This window comes from Heptranchias perlo, unplaced genomic scaffold, assembly GCF_035084215.1.
Source record: "Heptranchias perlo isolate sHepPer1 unplaced genomic scaffold, sHepPer1.hap1 HAP1_SCAFFOLD_788, whole genome shotgun sequence".
NCBI lineage: Eukaryota > Metazoa > Chordata > Chondrichthyes > Hexanchiformes > Hexanchidae > Heptranchias > Heptranchias perlo.
In genome coordinates, this window is record NW_027139822.1 from 1 (window position 1) to 25,230 (window position 25,230).

The 25,230-nt window shown below is 54.1% G+C and overlaps 1 protein-coding gene across 1 annotated transcript in view; it reads right to left on the minus strand.

Moving 5' to 3' along the window:
- Positions 1–2,593: 2,593 nt before the first annotated feature.
- Positions 2,594–25,230, minus strand: part of LOC137319263 (low-density lipoprotein receptor-related protein 1-like) — a gene marked incomplete at both ends in the record, with an annotated part of 85,765 nt that continues 63,128 nt past the window's right edge. Inside the window, 7 exons of the mRNA XM_067981551.1 lie at positions 2,594–2,644; positions 7,242–7,322; positions 9,484–9,600; positions 12,727–12,852; positions 14,425–14,565; positions 20,484–20,606; positions 25,038–25,227. Of these exons, the coding sequence (XP_067837652.1) occupies positions 2,594–2,644; positions 7,242–7,322; positions 9,484–9,600; positions 12,727–12,852; positions 14,425–14,565; positions 20,484–20,606; positions 25,038–25,227 (829 nt within the window). The remainder of the gene's footprint in view (positions 2,645–7,241; positions 7,323–9,483; positions 9,601–12,726; positions 12,853–14,424; positions 14,566–20,483; positions 20,607–25,037; positions 25,228–25,230) is intronic.

Sequence of the window (25,230 nt, forward strand, 5' to 3'; positions counted from 1 at the left end):
TGTCCAAGCTTTGAGTCTTTGTGGGACACGTTAAGCGCCCGCCGCCCGGGGGGGGGGTGGGGGGCGAAGAGAGAGGGCGCGCACCCGCCCGCCGCGGAGAGAAGGCGAGCAAGGGCTCGGTGGCTGCACTCGACTCTAAGGTTGCAGGACGGACACCCCTGACCCGAAGAAAGCGCTCGAGGGTTTTAGCTCCGAGTTAAAGCTTGGCAAACAGTCAAATTAATTTTCAGTAAAAATTAATTTAATAACAAAAACACAAGGCAAGAAACAAAAATTTTGTACGGCAATTATTTTCTTAAACTAGCATTTTCCAAAGCAAGGAACAAACTCCAATTTCCCAAGCCGTTCCTCATCTCCAAACCTGCCTTTCATAGACTCTTACAGCACAGAAGGAGGCCATTCAGCCCATTATATCCGTGCCGGCTCTTTGAAAGAGCGACCCCCTTAGTCCCACTGCCCCCCCCCTGCTCTGCCAATTTTTCCCCTTCAAGTATTTATCCAATTCCCCTTTTGAAAGTTATTATTGAATCTGCTCCCACCGCCCTTTCAGGCAGCGCATTCCAGATCATCACAACTCGCTGCGTAAAAAAAAAATTCTTTTCATCTCCCTCTCTGGTTCTTTCTCCAATTATCTTAAATCTGTGTCCTCTGGTTACCGACCCTCCTGCCAGTGGGTCGGTAACCAGAGGACACAGATTTACATCCACCTGAGAGCGCAGACGTTTTAACGTTTCATCTGAAAGACGCCACCTCAGACATGGCAGCGCTCCCTCGGTACTGGCACTAGGGGTGTGATGGCCTAGATTACGTGTTCACATCTCTGGAGTGGGGCTCAAACCCACCACCTTCTAACTGACCACTGAGCCATGGCCAACACCGTAAGGCGAGGAAAGCAAAACATGGGCATCACTCAATTAAGTACTGCTTCAATCAACAGCACAGAGACTGGCGTCCAACGAGACAAGATTCAGTCTGTTGGCCTGTCCTACCTACAGCGGGACACCATGGAGAGCCGAGTTGGGAGGGGATGGGACAAAATGCAAAAACATTTTCGTAAAAAGACAATGAACGAAAAGCAAAAACCTCTCTAATCTGGCAGGACTCAGCAATAGCCACAACAGTCTAAGGACTCCAGATCAACAAACCAGCTTGATTTGGGCGGCCCTATAAATAGCATCGAACCCGCTGCTGATTAAACAAGACTTCAACCTCAGGCCTGAATTTCCAGATAGATTCCTATTCCTCTTCAAAATAGTGGTCGTGGGATCTTTTACGTCTACCTGAAAGGGCAGACGGCCCTCAGTTCAACGTCTCATCCGACAGCGCGGCCCCTCCGACAGCGCGGCGCTCCCTCAGCGCTGCACTGGGAGTGTCAGCCTGGTTTACGGGGCTTGAGTCTCTGCAGTGGGGGCTCGAACCCACGACCTTCTGACTCAGAGGCGAGTGTGCTACCCACTGAGCCAAGGCTGACACTTAGTATATATACATCTGAGTTGTGATGTTGTGCAGATCACAGTTACTTGAAGACCTTAAAACAAGGGTGAGGAAAGGGCATTCATCCCAATAAGCTCAGCATATCCAGAGTCAATGTCTGTCTATTCTATCACAGGAACAGGAGTAGGCCATTCAGCCCCTTGTGCCTGCTCTGCCATTTTATAAGATCATGGCTGATCTGTGATCTAACTCCATATACCTGCCTTTGGCCCATATCCCTTAATACCTTTGCCAAAAAGCTATCTATCTCACATTTAAATTTAGCAACTGAGCTAGTATCAATTGCCGTTTGCGGAAGAGAGTTCCAAACTTCTACCACCCTTTGTGTGTAGAAATGTTTTCTAATCTCACTCCTGAAAGGTCTGGCTCTAATTTTTAGACTGTGCCCCCTACTCCTAGAATCCCCAACCAGCGGAAATAGTTTCTCTCCATCCACCCTATCCGTTCCCCTTAATATCTTATAAACTTCGATCAGATCACCCCTTAACCTTCGAAACTCCAGAGAATACAACCCCAATTTGTGTAATCTCTCCTCGAAACTTAACCCTTGAAGTCCGGGTGTCATTCTAGTAAACCTACGCTGCACTCCCTCCAAGGCCAATATGTCCTTCCGAAGGTGCGGTGCCCAGAACTGCTCACAGTACTCCAGGTGCGGTCTAACCAGGGTTTTGTATAGCTGCAGCATAACCTCTGCCCCCTTGTACTCCAGTCCTCATGGACTCTCTCTTCTCCTCTGCTGTCTACCACCCCCCACTATTGAGCCAATTTGTGCACAGCAAGCTCCTGAAAGCAGCAACATGATAATGGCCAGATAACCTAGCGTTTAACTAGTCGTGCTTGATTATTAAGCTCGCTACCCCGTTGATTTGTCTCTGTGAATCTGATTACACATCCCCAGTGAAATTACAGGCTTGGAAAATAAAAGGTTTTGAAAATGCTAGTTCTTGGAGAGGAATTCCTGCACAGAATCCCCCGCCCCGCCTCACTCCAGAGCCCGCCCGCGCCTGGGCTGAAAGCTGAAGGGAGTCAGTGATGTGAGGTAGCAGCTAGAATCAGAGTTGACAGGTCGAGTGCGGTGCATGCTGATCTACGCACTGACCGTAAATGTGGGCACAACGCCCCTCGTCAGAGCCATCAGCACAATCGTCATCTGAAACACAGAAATCAACCGAGACAGGACACAGTTGGCAGGGGGATGACACAGACAGGAGGCAGAGCCTTCAAGTACAACACTGAATGAGACAAACAGACGACAGCAACAACGACCAGGAAAAAAAAACAAACAATGAAAGAAAGGCACTTCGAAATTACTGCTAAAAAAACAAACAAACAAAAAACGTTTAAAAGGTCGGACAAAACACAGCAGCACAGAGGGGAGGGGGGAAGTGAAGGAGGGCCGATATCAGCAGCAGCAAACGGCAAGAGTGGGGGTTCATTTCTATTGGGGTGTAAATGAAAAGCAGGGAGGTTATTTGGGACTTGTATCGAACCTTGATTAGACCACACTTGGAGCACTGTGCACAGTTCTGGTCTCCATATACCTTGGTTGGACCACACTTGGAGCACTGTGCACAGTTCCGGTCTCCATATACCTTGGTTGGACCTCACTTGGAGCACTGTACACAGTTCTGGTCAACATATTACAAAAAGGATATAGAGACACTGGAGAAGGTTGAAAAAAAAAATCACAAGGATGATACCAGCAATGAGAGGGTTATAACTATCAAAAGGCTCAATAGCCTGGGGCTCTTTTCTCTAGGAAAGAGAAGTCTGAGGGGTGACCTGATAGAAGTCGTTAAAATTATGAAGGGGTTCGATAGGGTAGACGTGGAGAAGATGTTTCCACTTGTGGGGGAAAACCAGAACTAGGGGCCATAAATATAAGATAGTCACTGATAAATCCAATCGGGGAATTCAGGAGAAACTTCTTCACCCAGAGAGTGGTGAGAATGTGGAACTCACTCCCACATGGAGTGGTTGAGGCGAATAGCGGAGATGTATTTAAGGGGAAGCTGGATAAACACATGAGGGAGAAAGGAATAGAAGGATATGGTGATAGGGTGAGATGAAGGAGGCTCGTGTGGAGCATAAACACCGGCATGGACCAGACGGGCCGAATGGCCTATTTCTATGCTGCAGACTCGACGTAACTTCAAGTGGGTTTCTGAACTTCAAATGGGGGGGGGGGGGGGGAAGGAAAGTGAACATGCACGATTCCCGTTAACTTTCAAATAGCTGGGATTGGCCGGGGAACAGACTTTAGGAGGTATGGAAGGGTGCAACAAGGAAAGGTGGCTCGCCAAATTAGAAGCGTAGGAGGGCCCTGGTAAATATTTACCGGGGTGCCAATGGGCCAAGCCTGGAGGTTCCCCACAGCCCCACATTCATGCTCCAAGACTGGAGTCTCAGCTCGGGAGGAGGTTCACAGGCCCCTCGGAATAGACAGAAAGAAAGAACTTGCATTTTTACAGCGCCTTTCACGACCTCAGGGCGTCCCAAAGCGCCTTACAGCCAATGAAGTACTTGTTTTTTTTTAAGTGTGGTCACTGTTGTAATGTAGGAAACGCGGCAGCCAATTTGCGCACAGCAAGATCCCACAAACAGCAGTGATAATGGCCAGGTAACCTGTTTTAGCGATGTTGGTCGAGGGATAAATATTGTCCCCAGGACACCTGGGGAGAACTCCCCCCTGCTCTTCTTCCAACAGTGCAATGGGATCGTTTACGTCCACCCAAGGTGGCAGGCAGGGGCCTCAGTTTAACGCCTCATCCAAAAGACAGCACCTCCGACAGTGCAGCGCTCTCTCAGTACTGACCCTCCGACAGTGCGGCGCTCCCTCAGTACTGACCCTCCGACAGTGCGGCGCTCCCTCAGTACTGCCCCTCCGACAGTGCGGCGCTCCCTCAGTACTGACCCTCCGACAGTGCGGCGCTCCCTCAGTACCGACCCTCCGACAGTGCGGCGCTCCCTCAGTACCGACCCTCCGACAGTGCGGCGCTCCCTCAGTACCGACCCTCCGACAGTACTGCCCCTCCGACAGTACTGCCCCTCCGACAGTACTGCCCCTCCGACAGTGCAGCGCTCCCTCAGTACTGACCCTCCGACAGTGTGGCGCTCCCTCAGTACTGACCCTTCGACAGTGCGGCGCTCCCTCAGTACCGACCCTCCGACAGTGCAGCGCTCCCTCAGTACCGACCCTCCGACAGTGCGGCGCTCCCTCAGTACCGACCCTCCGACAGTGCAGCGCTCCCTCAGTACTGACCCTCCGACAGTGCGGCGCTCCCTCAGTACTGACCCTCTGACAGTGCAGCGCTCCCTCAGTATTGGCACTGGGAGTGTCGGCCTGGATCACGGGCTCAAGTCTCTGGAGTGGGACTCGAACGCGCGACCTTCAGACTCGGAGGCGAGAGTGCTACGCACTGAGCCACGGGCCGACATTATGCAACTGGAATACATAACTGATCAGACCCTGCTCTCATCCCTCTCTAATTCTACCTCAGCACCTCACTCTACCGCAAGCCCACGGACAACCTCACGATGCTCCACTTTTCCAGCTTCCACCCTAACCACGTCAAAGAGGCCATCCCCTATGGACAGGCCCTGCGAATACACAGGGTCTGCTCAGACGAGGAGGAACGCGATGGACACCTACAGACGCTGAAAGACGCCCTAGTAAGAACGGGATATGACGCTCGACTCATCGATCGACAGTTCCGACGGGCCACAGCAAAAAATCGCATAGACCTCCTCAGGAGACTAACACGGGACGCAACCAACAGAGTACCCTTTGTCGTCCAGTACTTCCCCGGAGCGGAGAAACTACGCCATGTTCTCCGCAGCCTTCAACATGTCATCAATGAGGACAAACACCTCGCTATGGCCATCCCCACACCTCCACTACTCGCCTTTAAACAGCCACCCAACCTCAAACAGACCATCGTTCGCAGCAAACTACCTAGCTTTCAAGAGAACAGCGTCCACGACGCCACACAACCCTGCCACGGTAACCTCTGCAAGACATGCCAGATCATCGACACAGATACCACCATCACACGAGATGACACCACCCACCAGGTGCATGGTTCATACTCCTGTGACTCGGCCAACGTTGTCTACCTCATACGTTGCAGGAAAGGATGCCCCAGAGCATGGTACATTGGCGAGACCATGCAGACGCTGCGACAACGGATGAACGGACACCGCGCAACAATCGCCAAACAGGAGGGTTCCCTCCCAGTCGGGGAACACTTCAGCAGTCATGGACATTCATCCACCGACCTTCGGGTAAGCGTACTCCAAGGCGGCCTTCGAGACACACGACAACGCAAAATCGTCGAGCAGAAATTGATAGCCAAGTTCCGCACCCATGAGGACGGCCTCAACCGGGATCTTGGGTTCATGTCACGCTACACGTTACCCCACCAGCGAACAAATGTTATCTGTTTTTAATATAATGGGTCATTTGCTGGCTCTCTCTGCCTTCCGGATGTTTCTGCCTCTCTCTCTGTTTTTTTTCTCTGTTTTTTTTCCCTGTTTGTTTTTTTGTTGAATGTGTATTCGGGGGTTCTGCAGATGACACCTCTCTGTCTGAACACGGTGATTGCCTTGGCAACGGGCAGTTGCAGGGGCAGTCTGTAAACACCATGTATTGTTCAATATGTATAAATGCGTAGGCTTCAAGGAGCTCTTGAAACATTTGCCTGAGGAAGGAGAAAATCTCCGAAAGCTTGTGAATTTAAAATAAAATTGCTGGACTATAACTTGGTGTTGTAAAATTGTTTATAATTCTACCTTCCCTCTGATCAATAAGCATTTGCCAGTCTGACAACACCGATTTTAAAATTCTCATCCTTGTTTTCAAACCCCTCCATGGCCCTCGCCCCCCCTCCCTATCTCTGTAACCTCCTCCAGCCCCTAAGACCCTCCGAGATCTCTGCACTCCTCCAATTCTGGCCTCTTGCGCATCCCCCGATTTCCATCGCTCCACCATCGGCGGCCGTGCCTTCAGCCACCTGGGCCCTAAGTTCTGGAATTCCCTCCCTAAACCTCTCCGCCTCTCTCTTCCCTCCTCCTTTAAGACGCTCCTTAAAACCTACCTCTTCGACGGAGCTTTTGGTCACCTGTCCCTAATATCTCCTTATGTGGCTCGGTGTTGAATTTGTGTCTGATTTACGCTCCTGTGAAGGGCCTTGGGGAGGTTTTACTACGTTAAAGACGCTGTATAAATACAAGTTATTGCTGTGTGTCAGCATTTATAGGGAGACCCCGGGGAGTGTGTCATTATTTGCAGGGGATCCCCGGGACCGTGTCATTATTTACAGGGGATCCCTGGGAGTGTGTCTGTATTTACAGGGAGACCCCGGGGAGTGTGTCAGTATTTACAGGGGGTCCCCGGGGAGTGTGTCAGTATTTACAGGGGGTCCCCGGGAGAGTGTGATTATTTACAGGAGTTCCCTGGGAGTGTCAGTATTTACAGGGGGTCCCCGGGAGTGTGTCATCTGATAAAACACTGGGAACCAGGGTGGATTGCGGGGGGGGGGGAATTGAATCGGAGAAAAACCATCACAAACGGAAGGGGACCAGTCAGAAGTGTAAGCGGGAGAACATTTCTCTCCAGAATCGCGATCGCTGCCTCACGAGCCGAGAGCAATTGGCTGCTGCCGATTCGAGCCCTGCAACGGGAAGAAACCGAGCAGAAGCCAACAAAAGAGAGAGAGAGATATAACGGGCGGCGCTGTCTGACTCACCAGCGTCGCAGCGCCAGTTTATATTGATGCATCGACCGTTGTTGCACGTGAACTGGGTCAGCGGGAAGCAAGTCGGATAGGCTGCAAAAAAACAGAACAAGGTTAAGCGTTCAAACTCTCCAAATCCCTACCCGCATTCATCATTACTTCACAGGATCACGCAGCACAGGAAGGAGGCCATTCGGCCCATCGTGCCTGCCCCGGCGCTCTCGTAAGAAATAGGAGCAGGAGGAGGCCAATCGGCCCCTCGAGCCTGCTCCGCCATTCAATAAGATCATGGCTGATCTGATCCTAACCTCAAATCTAAATTCATGTCCAATTTCCTGCCCGCTCCCCGTAACCCCTAATTCCCTTTACTTCTAGGAAACTGTCTATTTCTGTTTTAAATTTATTTAATGATGTAGCTTCCACAGCTTCCTGGGGCAGCAAATTCCACAGACCCTCTGAGTGAAGAAGTTTCCCCTCATCTCAGTTTCGAAAGAGCAGCCCCTTATTCTAAGATTATGTCCCCTCGTTCTAGTTTCACCCATCCTTGGGAACATCCTCACCGCATCCACCCGATCAAGCCCCTTCACAATCTTATATGTTTCAATAAGATCGCCTCTCATTCTTCTGAACTCCAATGAGTAGAGTCCCAATCTACTCAACCTCTCCTCATATGTCCGCCCCCTCATCCCCGGGATTAACCGAGTGAACCTTCTTTGTACTGCCTCGAGAGCAAGTATGTCTTTTCGTGCCTGATTGGCGGGGCCCTGGCAAAAGAAGCAGAAGGGGAGGTGAGGAAGGAACCTTTCAGGCGGCGAGTTGTTATGATCTGCAAGGCGCCGCCTGAAAGGGTGGTGGAAGCAGATTCAATAGTAACTTTTAAAAGGGAATTGGATAGGGGCTGAAGGGGAAGAGTTTGCAGGGCTGCAGGGGAAAAGTTTGCAGGGCTGCAGGGGAAAAATTTGCAGGGCTGCAGGGGAAAAGTTTGCAGGGCTGCAGGGGAAAAGTTTGCAGGGCTGCAGGGGAAAAGTTTGCAGGGCTGCAGGGGAAAAGTTTGCAGGGCTGCAGGGGAAAAGTTTGCAGGGCTGCAGGGGAAAAGTTTGCAGGGCTGCAGGGGAAAGGTTTGCAGGGCTGCAGGGGAAAGGTTTGCAGGGCTGCAGGGGAAAGGTTTGCAGGGCTGCAGGGGAAAGGTTTGCAGGGCTGCAGGGGAAAGGTTTGCAGGGCTGCAGGGGAAAGGTTTGCAGGGCTGCAGGGGAAAAGTTTGCAGGGCTGCAGGGGAAAAGTTTGCAGGGCTGCAGGGGAAAAGTTTGCAGGGCTGCAGGGGAAAAGTTTGCAGGGCTGCAGGGGAAAAGTTTGCAGGGCTGCAGGGGAAAAGTTTGCAGGGCTGCAGGGGAAAAGTTTGCAGGGCTGCAGGGGAAAAGTTTGCAGGGCTGCAGGGGAAAAGTTTGCAGGGCTGCAGGGGAAAAGTTTGCAGGGCTGCAGGGGAAAAGTTTGCAGGGCTGCAGGGGAAAAGTTTGCAGGGCTGCAGGGGAAAAGTTTGCAGGGCTGCAGGGGAAAAGTTTGCAGGGCTGCAGGGGAAAAGTTTGCAGGGCTGCAGGGGAAAAGTTTGCAGGGCTGCAGGGGAAAAGTTTGCAGGGCTGCAGGGGAAAAGTTTGCAGGGCTGCAGGGGAAAAGTTTGCAGGGCTGCAGGGGAAAAGTTTGCAGGGCTGCAGGGGAAAAGTTTGCAGGGCTGCAGGGGAAAAGTTTGCAGGGCTGCAGGGGAAAAGTTTGCAGGGCTGCAGGGGAAAAGTTTGCAGGGCTGCAGGGGAAAAGTTTGCAGGGCTGCAGGGGAAAAGTTTGCAGGGCTATAGGGGAAAAGTTTGCAGGGCTGCAGGGGAAAAGTTTGCAGGGCTGCAGGGGAAAAGTTTGCAGGGCTGCAGGGGAAAAGTTTGCAGGGCTACAGGGGAAAGAGACTAATTGGACAGCTCTTTCAAAGAGCAGGCACTGGCACGATGGGCCAAATGGCCTCCTCCTGTGCTGTAAGGTTCCACGATGCTGAGATAATCAGTACACGGTGCTGTGTTGGCGCTGGCTATCGCCGACCCCTAGCTGTCTGGGATAATGAATCACTTTGGCACGGAGCGTCTGAATGTGCAGCTGTTTGCGGCGACAGCAAACAGCGGATGGGAAGCTGCACAGCTGGTTTCTGTACTTCTCGGCAAGGCCCTCGAGGCCCGCGCTCCCCGCTCGAACCCTGGCGACGCCGCGGTCCACTCACCGCAAGAGGCCGGCTCGTCCGAGCGGTCACCGCAGTCGTCGTCCAGGTCACAGGTCCAGGAGTTGGGGATGCACCGACCGTTGGCGCAGGAGAACTGGTTGGGCGGGCAGGTCCGTGCTGGAGCGGAAAAAGGGCAGGGGGTTTAAAAAAAAAACAAGAGTCAGCTTTTGGCCATTTCGTTGGGAATCACTTTCAACCAGGGAACAGACAGATGATTTAAATCAATAGCAAAAAATACCCCGGATGCTGGAAACCTGAAATAATAACAGAAAATGCTCAGCGAGTGAGGCAGCATCTGTGGAGAAAGAAACAAGAGTTAACGTTTCAGGTTGAAGGCCTTTCGTCAGAAAGGAAGATAGATTTAAATCAATAGCTATCATGGAATCTTGTGCGGATCAATTGACATTTTCAAGACTGAGGTGAACAGATTTTTGTTGGGTACGGGTAGCAAGGGATGTGGAGCAAAGGCGGGTAAATGGAGTTGCGGTACAGATCAGGCATGGTCTCACTGAATGGCAGAACAGGCTCGAGGGGACTGAATGGCCTCCTCCTGTTCCTGTGTAACAGGCTCGAGGGGCTGAATGGCCTCCTCCTGTTCCTGTGTAACAGGCTCGAGGGGCTGAATGGCCTCCTCCTGTTCCTGTGTAACAGGCTCGAGGGGCTGAATGGCCTCCTCCTGTTCCTGTGTAACAGGCTCGAGGGGGCTGAATGGGCCTCCTCCTGTTCCTGTGTAACAGGCTCGAGGGGCTGAATGGCCTCCTCCTGTTCCTGTGTAACAGGCTCGAGGGGCTGAATGGGCCTCCTCCTGTTCCTGTGCAACAGGCTCGAGGGGGCTGAATGGGCCTCCTCCTGTTCCTGTGCAACAGGCTCGAGGGGCTGAATGGGCCTCCTCCTGTTCCTGTGTAACAGGCTCGAGGGGGCTGAATGGGCCTCCTCCTGTTCCTGTGTAACAGGCTCGAGGGGGCTGAATGGGCCTCCTCCTGTTCCTGTGCAACAGGCTCGAGGGGGGCTGAATGGGCCTCCTCCTGTTCCTGTGTAACAGGCTCGAGGGGGCTGAATGGGCCTCCTCCTGTTCCTGTGCAACAGGCTCGAGGGGGCTGAATGGGCCTCCTCCTGTTCCTGTGCAACAGGCTCGAGGGGGCTGAATGGCCTCCTCCTGTTCCTGTGCAACAGGCTCGAGGGGCTGAATGGGCCTCCTCCTGTTCCTGTGTAACAGGCTCGAGGGGACTGAATGGCCTCCTCCTGTTCCTGTGTAACAGGCTCGAGGGGGGCTGAATGGCCTCCTCCTGTTCCTGTGTAACAGTCTCGAGGGGGGCTGAATGGGCCTCCTCCTGTTCCTGTGTAACAGGCTCGAGGGGGGCTGAATGGCCTCCTCCTGTTCCTTGTGTAACAGGCTCGAGGGGGGCTGAATGGGCCTCCTCCTGTTCCTGTGTAACAGGCTCGAGGGGGGCTGAATGGGCCTCCTCCTGTTCCTGTGTAACAGGCTCGAGGGGGGCTGAATGGCCTCCTCCTGTTCCTTGTGTAACAGGCTCGAGGGGGGCTGAATGGGCCTCCTCCTGTTCCTGTGTAACAGGCTCGAGGGGGGCTGAATGGCCTCCTCCTGTTCCCTGTGTAACAGGCTCGAGGGGGGCTGAATGGCCTCCTCCTGTTCCTTGTGTAACAGGCTCGAGGGGGGCTGAATGGCCTCCTCCTGTTCCTTGTGTAACAGGCTCGAGGGGGGCTGAATGGGCCTCCTCCTGTTCCTACGCACCACAGCACGCAAGTTGATGGCTGCAGGTCCCAACGCAGAGTTAACGCTTTCAGGACAGGCGGGCAGGGGTGGACAGCAGAAGCAAAATGGACGGAGCTGTTTAAAGACCTGCTCAAGAATGCAGTTTGAATTTCTCAGGGTTAAGTATCAACCCAGATGACCAAACACTCCACAGAACCGACAATTCCTTTGCGACTGGAGTCATGGAAATTCCATGTGTGGAATGCATCTGATCGGAGTCGAATAGTGCCACGTTGATAAGTTTCACAAGACTCCCCCGGGGTGGGATGGTGGGGGGGGGTTGACGAGGCAGTTCGATGACAGTTCAAACGTCTGCCTGCGGATAAGTTAGTCACCCCGCCCCCTCAGGAGATTAAATAAATTGGGAGGAATCCACGGCAGGGATTGTGTACGTGGCCTGTGGAAGGAATGGCCAAATTCTTACGCTCCTGACGGGGACATGAATTTTCAGCTTGCGTGCAGCTTGGCTCAGTCGGTAGCACTCCCGCCTCCCGCGGGGCGAGAAGGTTACGCGCTCCAGCTCTGCGGTACAACCCGGGGCTGTCTCGCAGAACTTGCTGCGTTCAGACCAGCCGGGAAGATTGCACAGGCGGATCCCGCGTCTCCGGTCGCTTGAAGTGCGTAATCGCGCACGCGCAGGGGTGAACGGGTTCAACGTGCCACGGAATTAACGACTATGCTTTGCGCCGAGATCCTGCGGTCGCACGGGACCCTCATCACACCTTCCCAGCCTCTTGAGCTGGCTGAAGGAACGCCACCTCACCAAACCGCACGGACCAGGCTCGGTTCAACGGCCAGCGGGATTTATTAGAAGGAATAAACTTACACGGAAGAAACAATCAATTTTTTAAAAAATTATTCACTCTGGGGCTGCGGGCATCGCCGGCATTTATTGCCCATCTCACGTTGCCCCTTGAGAAGGTGGTGGTGAGCCGCCTTCTTGAACCGCTGCAGTCCGTGTGGTGACGGTTCTCCCACAGTGCTGTTCGGTCGGGAGTTCCAGGATTTTGACCCAGCGATGCAAAACAATGCTAGACTTACAACTTACTTGAAAAATAACAAAACACTCCGGAATCTTTCAAGCCAAGTCCTTTGGTGGAACTCTACACACCTGGACACCTCTGCACCCACGAGGTTAAGTCTCACCACCACGTTGTTTGCTACTCAGCCCCCCCCCCCGGCCCCCAGACGGATTAACCTACGCATCACAGCGAGGACAAGTGATTTAGCGTGACCCGACAACCCAATTCATTCCCGCCGGGGGGCCGCTATTCGCCACTCACGCCCCACGACGGGGTTTTGTCTTTCTCGTTAAACGCACCCCCACCCCGACCCAGAGCCGGGGCGCGGCCCGGTTCCCGGAAGGTGTTAACGAGCCGCTTCCCCCAACCAAACACTTCCCCTGAACACATCCCAGCCCCCGCCCCACGCTCCGCCCCGCCAGCCGTCAAGAGAAGGACCGCGGCCGTTACCTGAGCAGGTGGCGTTCGACTCGTCCTCGTTGTTTCCGCAGTCGTTGTCCCCGTCGCAGAGCCATCGGATCGGGATGCACCGGTTGTTCTGGCATTTGAAGCGGTCGGAGGGGCAGGTGTGCTGGTCTGGAAAAGGAGGGAGCAATCAGCAACAGCCCCCCGCCATTTATACAGCGCCTTTAGTGCGGTCAAACGACCAACGGTGCTTCACAGGACCAAAAATCAGACAAAAAAATCTGACACCGAGCCACAGAAGGAGACATTAGGACAGGTCGAAGAGGTGGGTTTTAAGGAGCATCTTAAAAGAGGAGAGAGAGGCGGAGAGGTTTAGGGAGGGAATTCCAGAGCTTAGGGCCCAGGCGGCTGAAGGCACGGCCGCCAGTGGTGGGAGCGACGGAAATCAGGGACGCGCAAGAGGCCAGAATTGGAGGAGCGACGAGATCTCGGAGGGTTGTCGGGGGTTACAGAGATAAATAGTTCAGGCAGAGAGGCAAACAATTCAGAAACGCGAGATCGTACGTCACAGCGTTAATACCGGTGTCACCCCACGACAGAAAAAGGTACGCTCCAGGGTGATCTTATTTAGGTGTCAGCCGTGGCTCAGTGGGTAGCAGATTCGCCTCCGAGGGAGTAGGTCGTGGGTTCGAGCCCCACTCCAGAGGCTTGAGCGCATAATCGAGGCTGACACTCCTCATCCTAAGTAGGGTTCCCTTTTCTACTGTCGTCTTGTAACCCTCTCAGTCGCTTCCGCCCATTTTTTTTCCTCAAAGCTTCCTTACTGGGATAAACCCAGTGACAGCTCTGTTCCCGCGTTTAGCAGGCGTCGTAGAACGATACAGCACAGGAGGCCATTCAGCCCATCACGCCTATGCCAGCTCTTTGAAAGAGCTATCCAGTTAGTCCTGCTCTCTCCCCATAACCCTGCAATTTTTCCCCTTCAAATTCCCTTTTGAAAGTTACTATTGAATCTGCTCCCACCGCCCTTTCAGACAGCACATTGCAGATCATAACATCTCGCTGTGTAAAAAAACATTCTCATCTCCTCCTCTGGTTCTTTTTGCCGATTAGCTTAAATCTGTGTCCTCTGGTTACCGACCCTCCTGCCAGTAGGAAACAGTTTCTCCCCATCTACTTTATCAAAATTTTTGATTTTGAACGCCTCTAATTAAACCTCCCCCTTAACCTTCTCTGCTCTAAGGAGAACAACCCCAGCTTCTCCAGTCTCTCCACATAACTGAAGTCCCTCATCCCTGCTACCGTTCCAGTATATCTCCTCTGCACCCTCTCCAAGGGCTGGACATCCTTCCTAAAGCGTGGTGCTCAGAATCGGACGCTCAACTCCAGCTGAGGCCGAACCAGCGATTTATAACAATTTAGCATAACTTCTTTGCTTTTGTACTCTATTTATAAAGCCCAGGAATCTCACATGCTTTTTTCAACAGCCACATCAATTTGTCCTGCCTCCTTCAAAGATTTGTGTATGTAAACCCCCAGGTCCCTCTGTTCCTGAGAACTTTACCATTTAGTTTATCCTGGTACAGTACATACTGCCTCTCCTCATTCTTCCTTCCAAAATGCGACAATTACGTTTTTTTTTCCTCTTAAAAAGCTCTCGCGGAAAAGCTTCAACCGCTCATTCTCTCTGTGCAGCCAAGACGCCACGAGTCACGACCGGCCGGGTACATTTCAGATACATACGGCAGATTTCTGGCACTTCGTCGCTGTTATCCAGGCAGTCATTGTCTCCATCGCACTTCCAGCGCTCCTGAATACAGCGTCCGTTCTTGCAGGCGAACTCTCCCGGCTGGCAGAGAGGCGGCGGTATATACGCAGGGTTCGCTGAAATGGAGGAGGAAGGGGGGGTTAGGGGAGAACGGGAGAGGGGAAAAGCACAGATAAAAACATTAAACTGAGTACAACATGTGTAGAACCTTGGTTAGACCACACTTGGTCTCCATATTACAAAAAGGATATAGAGGCACTGGAGAAGGTACAAAAAAATATTTACAAGGATACCACCAGAACTGAGAGGGTATAATTATCAGGAAAGGCTAAACGGGCTGGGGCTCTTTACTCTAGGAAAGAGAAGGCCGAGAAGTGACCTGATGGAGGTCTTTAAAATTATGAAGGTGTTCGATAGGGTAGACGTAGAGAAGATGTTTCCACTTGTGGAGGGGAGACCAAAACTAGAGGGCCATAAGTATAACATAGACACTAATAAATCCAATAGAGAATTCAGGAGAAACTTCTTCACCCAGAGAGCGGTGAGAATGTGGAACTCACTCCCACATGGAGTGGTCGAGGGGAATAGCGGAGATGGATTTAAGGGGAAGCTGGATAAACACATGAGGGAGAAAGGAATAGAAGGATATGGTGATAGGGTGAGATGGAGTAGGGAGGGAGGAGGCTCGTGTGGAGCATAAACACCAGCACGGACCAGTTGGGCCGAACGGCCCGTTTCTGTGCTGTGTTATTCAATGTAACACAAAAAATTGAGAGAAATGGGATACAGCTTAAAACACGACCCGAACCCGATTCATCCCACGCTCCTAAACTTTCTGGCGTCCTTTCCTGAAGCCTCAGGCTCCCCCCCCCGCTGGGGTACTATTTTGGAGGCCGAGGCACCTCTCCTGTACTTCACCCGAGTAGCCATCTTTCACAGAGCGTGTCCCAAGTAAACACGGAACACCGTTAGGTTCTCCCACCTGGAGGGGCAGCACATCCGAGCTCCACACTGTCCCGAGCAGAGGGGCACCTATCGGGAGGGCGCGATCGGGTGACGACCAGGAGTGGGAACCCTGGCTAATTTATTTTTCTCTCAGAGGTCAATTCTGCTAGCTGGTTGCTCAACAATACTGCCTCCAGCTCAATAACTTGGAGAAAAAGAATGTAAGGAGAGCGAAAGGGGCCCCTCTGCTCAGCACTGCAGCTGGTCAGTGTCTCGCCCTCTGCCCTCTCGCCGGTCAGTCGCTCCGCGCTCGACGGTCCCTCCCTCCCTCCCTCCCTCCCCGCTCTCGACGGTCCCTCCCTCCCTCCCTCCCTCCCCGCTCTCGACGGTCCCTCCCTCCCTCCCTCCCTCCCTCCCCGCTCTCGACGGTCCCTCCCTCCCTCCCTCCCTCCCTCCCCGCTCTCGACGGTCCCTCCCTCCCTCCCTCCCTCCCTCCCCGCTCTCGACGGTCCCTCCCTCCCTCCCTCCCTCCCTCCCCGCTCTCGACGGTCCCTCCCTCCCTCCCTCCCTCCCTCCCCGCTCTCGACGGTCCCTCCCTCCCTCCCTCCCTCCCTCCCCGCTCTCGACGGTCTCTCCCTCCCTCCCTCCCTCCCCGCTCTCGACGGGGTCACTCTCTCTCCCTCTCGACGGTCACTCTCTCTCCCTCTCGACGGTCACTCTCTCTCCCTCTCGACCGTCACTCTCTCTCCCTCTCGACCGTCACTCTCTCTCCCTCTCGACCGTCACTCTCTCTCCCTCTCGACCGTCACTCTCTCTCCCTCTCGACCGTCACTCTCTCTCCCTCTCGACCGTCACTCTCTCTCCCTCTCGACCGTCACTCTCTCTCCCTCTCGACCGTCACTCTCTCTCCCTCTCGACCGTCACTCTCTCTCCCTCTCGACCGTCACTCTCTCTCCCTCTCGACCGTCACTCTCTCTCCCTCTCGACCGTCACTCTCTCTCCCTCTCGACCGTCACTCTCTCTCCCTCTCGACCGTCACTCTCTCTCCCTCTCGACCGTCACTCTCTCTCCCTCTCGACCGTCACTCTCTCTCCCTCTCGACCGTCACTCTCTCTCCCTCTCGACCGTCACTCTCTCTCCCTCTCGACCGTCACTCTCTCTCCCTCTCGACCGTCACTCTCTCTCCCTCTCGACCGTCACTCTCTCTCCCTCTCGACCGTCACTCTCTCTCCCTCTCGACCGTCACTCTCTCTCCCTCTCGACCGTCACTCTCTCTCCCTCTCGACCGTCACTCTCTCTCCCTCTCGACCGTCACTCTCTCTCCCTCTCGACCGTCACTCTCTCTCCCTCTCGACCGTCACTCTCTCTCCCTCTCGACCGTCACTCTCTCTCCCTCTCGACCGTCACTCTCTCTCCCTCTCGACCGTCACTCTCTCTCCCTCTCGACCGTCACTCTCTCTCCCTCTCGACCGTCACTCTCTCTCCCTCTCGACCGTCACTCTCTCTCCCTCTCGACCGTCACTCTCTCTCCCTCTCGACCGTCACTCTCTCTCCCTCTCGACCGTCACTCTCTCTCCCTCTCGACCGTCACTCTCTCTCCCTCTCGACCGTCACTCTCTCTCCCTCTCGACCGTCACTCTCTCTCCCTCTCGACCGTCACTCTCTCTCCCTCTCGACCGTCACTCTCTCTCCCTCTCGACCGTCACTCTCTCTCCCTCTCGACCGTCACTCTCTCTCCCTCTCGACCGTCACTCTCTCTCCCTCTCGACCGTCACTCTCTCTCCCTCTCGACCGTCACTCTCTCTCCCTCTCGACCGTCACTCTCTCTCCCTCTCGACCGTCACTCTCTCTCCCTCTCGACCGTCACTCTCTCTCCCTCTCGACCGTCACTCTCTCTCCCTCTCGACCGTCACTCTCTCTCCCTCTCGACCGTCACTCTCTCTCCCTCTCGACCGTCACTCTCTCTCCCTCTCGACCGTCACTCTCTCTCCCTCTCGACCGTCACTCTCTCTCCCTCTCGACCGTCACTCTCTCTCCCTCTCGACCGTCACTCTCTCTCCCTCTCGACCGTCACTCTCTCTCCCTCTCGACCGTCACTCTCTCTCCCTCTCGACCGTCACTCTCTCTCCCTCTCGACCGTCACTCTCTCTCCCTCTCGACCGTCACTCTCTCTCCCTCTCGACCGTCACTCTCTCTCCCTCTCGACCGTCACTCTCTCTCCCTCTCGACCGTCACTCTCTCTCCCTCTCGACCGTCACTCTCTCTCCCTCTCGACCGTCACTCTCTCTCCCTCTCGACCGTCACTCTCTCTCCCTCTCGACCGTCACTCTCTCTCCCTCTCGACCGTCACTCTCTCTCCCTCTCGACCGTCACTCTCTCTCCCTCTCGACCGTCACTCTCTCTCCCTCTCGACCGTCACTCTCTCTCCCTCTCGACCGTCACTCTCTCTCCCTCTCGACCGTCACTCTCTCTCCCTCTCGACCGTCACTCTCTCTCCCTCTCGACCGTCACTCTCTCTCCCTCTCGACCGTCACTCTCTCTCCCTCTCGACCGTCACTCTCTCTCCCTCTCGACCGTCACTCTCTCTCCCTCTCGACCGTCACTCTCTCTCCCTCTCGACCGTCACTCTCTCTCCCTCTCGACCGTCACTCTCTCTCCCTCTCGACCGTCACTCTCTCTCCCTCTCGACCGTCACTCTCTCTCCCTCTCGACCGTCACTCTCTCTCCCTCTCGACCGTCACTCTCTCTCCCTCTCGACCGTCACTCTCTCTCCCTCTCGACCGTCACTCTCTCTCCCTCTCGACCGTCACTCTCTCTCCCTCTCGACCGTCACTCTCTCTCCCTCTCGACCGTCACTCTCTCTCCCTCTCGACCGTCACTCTCTCTCCCTCTCGACCGTCACTCTCTCTCCCTCTCGACCGTCACTCTCTCTCCCTCTCGACCGTCACTCTCTCTCCCTCTCGACCGTCACTCTCTCTCCCTCTCGACCGTCACTCTCTCTCCCTCTCGACCGTCACTCTCTCTCCCTCTCGACCGTCACTCTCTCTCCCTCTCGACCGTCACTCTCTCTCCCTCTCGACCGTCACTCTCTCTCCCTCTCGACCGTCACTCTCTCTCCCTCTCGACCGTCACTCTCTCTCCCTCTCGACCGTCACTCTCTCTCCCTCTCGACCGTCACTCTCTCTCCCTCTCGACCGTCACTCTCTCTCCCTCTCGACCGTCACTCTCTCTCCCTCTCGACCGTCACTCTCTCTCCCTCTCGACCGTCACTCTCTCTCCCTCTCGACCGTCACTCTCTCTCCCTCTCGACCGTCACTCTCTCTCCCTCTCGACCGTCACTCTCTCTCCCTCTCGACCGTCACTCTCTCTCCCTCTCGACCGTCACTCTCTCTCCCTCTCGACCGTCACTCTCTCTCCCTCTCGACCGTCACTCTCTCTCCCTCTCGACCGTCACTCTCTCTCCCTCTCGACCGTCACTCTCTCTCCCTCTCGACCGTCACTCTCTCTCCCTCTCGACCGTCACTCTCTCTCCCTCTCGACCGTCACTCTCTCTCCCTCTCGACCGTCACTCTCTCTCCCTCTCGACCGTCACTCTCTCTCCCTCTCGACCGTCACTCTCTCTCCCTCTCGACCGTCACTCTCTCTCCCTCTCGACCGTCACTCTCTCTCCCTCTCGACCGTCACTCTCTCTCCCTCTCGACCGTCACTCTCTCTCCCTCTCGACCGTCACTCTCTCTCCCTCTCGACCGTCACTCTCTCTCCCTCTCGACCGTCACTCTCTCTCCCTCTCGACCGTCACTCTCTCTCCCTCTCGACCGTCACTCTCTCTCCCTCTCGACCGTCACTCTCTCTCCCTCTCGACCGTCACTCTCTCTCCCTCTCGACCGTCACTCTCTCTCCCTCTCGACCGTCACTCTCTCTCCCTCTCGACCGTCACTCTCTCTCCCTCTCGACAGTCACTCTCTCTCCCTCTCGACAGTCACTCTCTCTCCCTCTCGACAGTCACTCTCTCTCCCTCTCGACAGTCACTCTCTCTCCCTCTCGACAGTCACTCTCTCTCCCTCTCGACAGTCACTCTCTCTCCCTCTCGACAGTCACTCTCTCTCCCTCTCGACAGTCACTCTCTCTCCCTCTCGACAGTCACTCTCTCTCCCTCTCGACAGTCACTCTCTCTCCCTCTCGACAGTCACTCTCTCTCCCTCTCGACAGTCACTCTCTCTCCCTCTCGACAGTCACTCTCTCTCCCTCTCGACAGTCACTCTCTCTCCCTCTCGACAGTCACTCTCTCTCCCTCTCGACAGTCACTCTCTCTCCCTCTCGACAGTCACTCTCTCTCCCTCTCGACAGTCACTCTCTCTCCCTCTCGACAGTCACTCTCTCTCCCTCTCGACAGTCACTCTCTCTCCCTCTCGACAGTCACTCTCTCTCCCTCTCGACAGTCACTCTCTCTCCCTCTCGACAGTCACTCTCTCTCCCTCTCGACAGTCACTCTCTCTCCCTCTCGACAGTCACTCTCTCTCCCTCTCGACAGTCACTCTCTCTCCCTCTCGACAGTCACTCTCTCTCCCTCTCGACAGTCACTCTCTCTCCCTCTCGACAGTCACTCTCTCTCCCTCTCGACAGTCACTCTCTCTCCCTCTCGACAGTCACTCTCTCTCCCTCTCGACAGTCACTCTCTCTCCCTCTCGACAGTCACTCTCTCTCCCTCTCGACAGTCACTCTCTCTCCCTCTCTCTGATCTTGACAGTCACTCTCTCTCCCTCTCTCTGATCTTGACAGTCACTCTCTCTCCCTCTTCCCCTGCTCTCCACAATTAGTATCTCTCTCTCTGCTCTCTACAGTCAGTGCCCCCTATCGCCGTCCCGCAGTGCTCAGTGCTTCTTTCTCTCAGCTCCCTACAGCTGATCAGCACTCTTCCTTCTCACTGCAACCTACAGCTAGTCCGAACACACTCTCTCTCTCTCTCTCTCTCTCATCTTTATTCACATAAAATCCTTCCACGGGGCGACCGAGACCGCACTTCAATCTGGACGATCTGACAAACTGTACGTTTGTGCACCCTCCCCCTGCCCCGTCCTTTATCTCTCACCTTTGCAGGTGACGTTATCTTCATCGAGCAACTGATCTTCGGCACAGCTGCACGACCGTCCATTCGGGGTGGCCAGACACAGGCTGCTGCAGCCACCGTTGTTCACACGGCACGCGTTGGTACCTGCCGGGGCGGCGGGGGAGAGAAACACATCTGTATTTAAACGCTGTTCTTAAGTAGCGCGAGTCTCAGCTTCATCACCACTGCGAACCGCCACCGTTCATTTAAAAAAAAAAATACCAAGGGCCAGAACTCGGCTGTTAAAATAACGGTGAGGCTAATGGCGCTTGGCGTTATTTATGCGTTAACAGCAATTTCAGGCGAGGGGCAGATGCGTGGTTAAATGTGACGATCCAAAAGTTACTGTCGAAGACGCAGCACTCGGTCATTAGCTTCGCGAAATCTCGCCCTGAGCCTCCCCGTTTTTTTTATTTTTTTGAAACTTGCTGTGTTTTCCCCGTTAAACTCGCGGCAGAATGTTCAGTCCAGTCATTGCAAGCGTTAAGTGCCCTTTTAATGACGCGATCGTTGTTAATTACTGCCGGTCAACCTCTCCGGCACCGAAAATTAACTTTTACGAGCGTGGAGTCTCGGTCCTTCAGGTTTTGAATTTTTCGGGGAGATTTAAAAAAAAATTAAATTGTTTTCTTACTTTTCCTTTGTCGTCTCTCTCTCTCTCAATCCAATCTTTCCCTCCCTCTTTATTTCTCTTTCTGCACCTGATTTCGACGTCGAATTCAGCCTCTTTAATTCACCCTCCTTCTCGGTCCTCCCGCTCTATTTCCCAATCCCTCTTCGGCTTAAGGAATCCCGTAGGAAATTTCAAAAGGCAACTGGATAAATACTTGGAGGAGGACCAATTTGCAGGGTTGTGGGGGAAAAAGCTGAGGCGCGGGACTAAACTGGACGGCTCTTTCGAAGAGCCGGCACAGGCACGAGGGGCCGAGCGGCCTCCTTCTGTGCTGTAAGACTCTATATGAAGGAGGCAGCCTGTTGCTTGCCCTGTTCACGCAGGTCCCCAGATGCCCCGTTTCCAGCTCGCACTTTCAGCAACTTTGTGGGCCCAAAAATGTTCTGAGCTGAAGGGTGCAGCGGCAAGTCCTAACTAACGGCAGGTGCCGTTAGACGACCTGCTACAGCAAACGCTGGCCCCAAAGGCTTAACCAGCCACATTCACAATGCTAACATCCTTACCAGGGGAGGTTATCTTAACACAGCGATCCTGGACACCGCACCTCAGGAAGGATATATTGGCCTTGGAGGGGGTGCAGTGCAGATTCACCAGAATGATACCGGGGCTAAAAGGGCTAAATTACAAGGACAGGTCGCAGAGACTAGGCTTCTAATCCCTCGAGTGTAGAAGATTAAGGGGTGATCTAATCGAGGTGTTTAAGATGATTAAAGGATTCGATAGGGTCGATAGAGAGAGAAACTATTTCCTCTGGTGGGGGGAGTCCAGAACAAAGGGGGGGGGGGGCATAATTTCAGAGCCGGGCCGTTCAGGGCTGATGTCAGGAAGCACTTCTTCACACAAAGGGGAGTGGGAATCTGGAACTCTCTCCTTTGAGGGGCTGAATGGCCTCCTCCTGTTCCTGTGTAACAGGCTCGAGGGGCTGAGCGGCCTCCTCCTGTTCCTATGTAACAGTCTGAAGGGGCTGAGTGGCCTCCTCCTGTTCCTATGTAACAGTCTGAAGGGGCTGAGTGGCCTCCTCCTGTTCCTGTGTAACAGGCTCGAGGGGCTGAATGGCCTCCTCCTGTTCCCGTGGGGCTGAGTGGCCTCCTCCTGTTCCTAATGATCCTGTGTGCTAGGTTCTATTCTAAGAACTATTCTAACCCAGTCATTGGGTAACAACTGCATTAACACAGTGCAGAGAAAGGTTCCCCACACCAGCAGTTGAACCTGTGCACTCACAGACAGTGGAAACTAAACCCCGATAGCTTTCAAGTCCCTCAATCTACGCCGCCCAACTCCGTATCAGGCAAGTGACATCCAACTCTCGCCACTCAAACCACTTCCCAAACCAGACTCCACTGAAATCTCAAGAGCGCAAAAATTAAATAGTAACCACTTTCACCCTTCAGATCGAGTTGCGAGTTAGTTGCACAGAATCTCAAACTAACTGATTTTTTTTATTCGTTCATGGGATGTGGGCGTCGCTGGCGAGGCCGGCATTTATTGCCCATCGCTAATTGCCCCTTGAGAAGGTGGCGGTGAGCCGCCTTCTTGAACCGCTGCAGTCCGTGTGGTGAAGGTTCTCCCACAGTGCTGTTAGGAAGGGAGTTCCAGGATTTTGACCCAGCGACGATGAAGGAACGGCGATATATTTCCAAGTCGGGATGGTGTGTGACTTGGAGGGGAACGTGCAGGTGGTGCTGTTCCCATGTGCCTGCTGCTCTTGTCCTTCTAGCTGGTAGAGGTCGCGGGTTTGGGAGGTGCTGTCGAAGAAGCCTTGGCGAGTTGCTGCAGTGCATCCTGTGGATGGTACACACTGCAGCCACAGTGCGCCGGTGGTGAAGGGAGTGAATGTTTAGGATGGTGGATGGGGTGCCAATCAAGCAGGCTGCTTTGTCCTGGATGGTGTCGAGCTTCTTGAGTGTTGTTGGAGCTGCACTCATCCAGGCAAGTGGAGAGTATTCCATCACCCTCCTGACTTGTGCCTTGTAGATGGTGGAAAGGCTTTGGGGAGTCAGGAGGTGAGTCACTCGCCGCAGAATACCCAGCCTCTGACCTGCTCTCGTAGCCACAGTATTTATATGGCTGGTCCAGTTAAGTTTCTGGTCAATGGTGACCCCCAGGATGTTGATGGTGGGGGATTCGGCGATGGTAATGCCGTTGAATGTCAAGGGGAGGTGGTTAGACACTCTCTTGTTGGAGATGGTCATTGCCAGGCACTTGTCTGGCAAGAATGTTACTTGCCACTTATCAGCCCAAGCCTGGATGTTGTCCAGGTCTTACTGCAAGCGAGTTTGCACTGCTTCATTATTTGAGGGGTCGCGAATGGAACTGAACACTGTGCAATCATCAGCGAACATCCCCATTTCTGACCTTATGATGGATATGCAGGGTGGAGGTGGGGGTGGGAGGAAGACGGCAGGTGGAACTATCAAGACAGACTGAACAGGCTGTGGGCTCGATTCTCTCGGAAAGAGAAGACTGAGGGGTGACCTAATAGAGCTATGAAGGTGTTCGATAGGGTAGAGGTAGAGAAGATGTTTCCATTTGTGGGGGAGACCTAAACTAGGGGCCATAAATATAAGATAGTCGCTAATAAATCCAAATCGGGAATTCTGGAGAAACCTCTTTAACCAGAGAGTGGTGAGAATGTGGAACTCGCTACCACATGGAGTGGTTGAGGGGAATAGTGCAGATGGATTTAAGGGGAAGCTGGATCAACACATGAGGGAGAAAGGAATAGACGGATATGCTGATAGGGTGAGATGAAGTAGGGAGGGAGGAGGCTCGTGTGGAGCATAAACACCGGCACGGACCAGTTGGGCCGAATGGCCTGTTTCTATGCTGTAAATTCTATCTAAGAGTTCACGGAAGTGCACGTGTTGAAATTCAATACTTATCTAAGGTCTTGCCAACATTGAAACTTGACCATATGAAATCTATCGCAAACCTCCCGCCGTCATCCTTCGAAACCCCCCCACCCCCCGCCGTCATCGTTCGAAACCCCCCCACCGTCGTCCTTCGAAACCCCCCCTCCCCACCGTCGTCCTTCGAAACCCCCACCCCCACCGTCGTCCTTCGAAACCCCCCACCGTCGTCCTTCGAAAACCCCCCAAACCGTCATCCTTCGGAAACCCCCCAACCGTCATCCTTCGGAAACCCCCCCACCGTCATCCTTCGGAAACCCCCCCACCGTCATCCTTTGAAACCCCCCCACCGTCATCCTTTGAAACCCCCCCACCGTCATCCTTTGAAACCCCCCCACCGTCATCCTTTGAAACCCTCCCATCGTCATCCTTTGAAACCCCCCCACCGTCATCCTTTGAAACCCTCCCACCGTCATCCTTTGAAACCCCCCCACCGTCATCCTTTGAAACCCTCCCACCGTCATCCTTTGAAACCCCCCCACCGTCATCCTTTGAAACCCTCCCACCGTCATCCTTTGAAACCCTCCCACCGTCATCCTTTGAAACCCCCCCACCGTCATCCTTTGAAACCCCCCCACCGTCATCCTTTGAAACCCCCCCACCGTCATCCTTTGAAACCCCCCCACCGTCATCCTTTGAAACCCCCCCACCGTCATCCTTTGAAACCCCCCCACCGTCATCCTTTGAAACCCCCCCACCGTCATCCTTTGAAACCCCCCCACCGTCATCCTTTGAAACCCCCCCACCGTCATCCTTTGAAACCCCCCCACCGTCATCCTTTGAAACCCCCCCACCGTCATCCTTTGAAACCCCCCCACCGTCATCCTTTGAAACCCTCCCACCATCATCCTTTGAAACCCTCCCACCCACCATTATCCTCCCAAAGCCACTTGTGCTCCCGCTGAGTTTAAGAGGCAGCGCAATACTCCCGGGGAACGTTCCCGACGCCGTTACCTTGCTGCTGCTGGGCGTCGTACATCCGGATCTCAAATGTGGGCGGCCTCTCGCTCCTCAGCAGCGTGACCACTTTGGTGGCCTGGTCGAATCGGTAAATGTTCCCGCTCCTGTACTCGGTCCAGAACAGGTAGTTGCCGTAGTGGGTGAACCCGAACGGATGGCTGAGCTCACCGCGCTCGTACACGGCCTG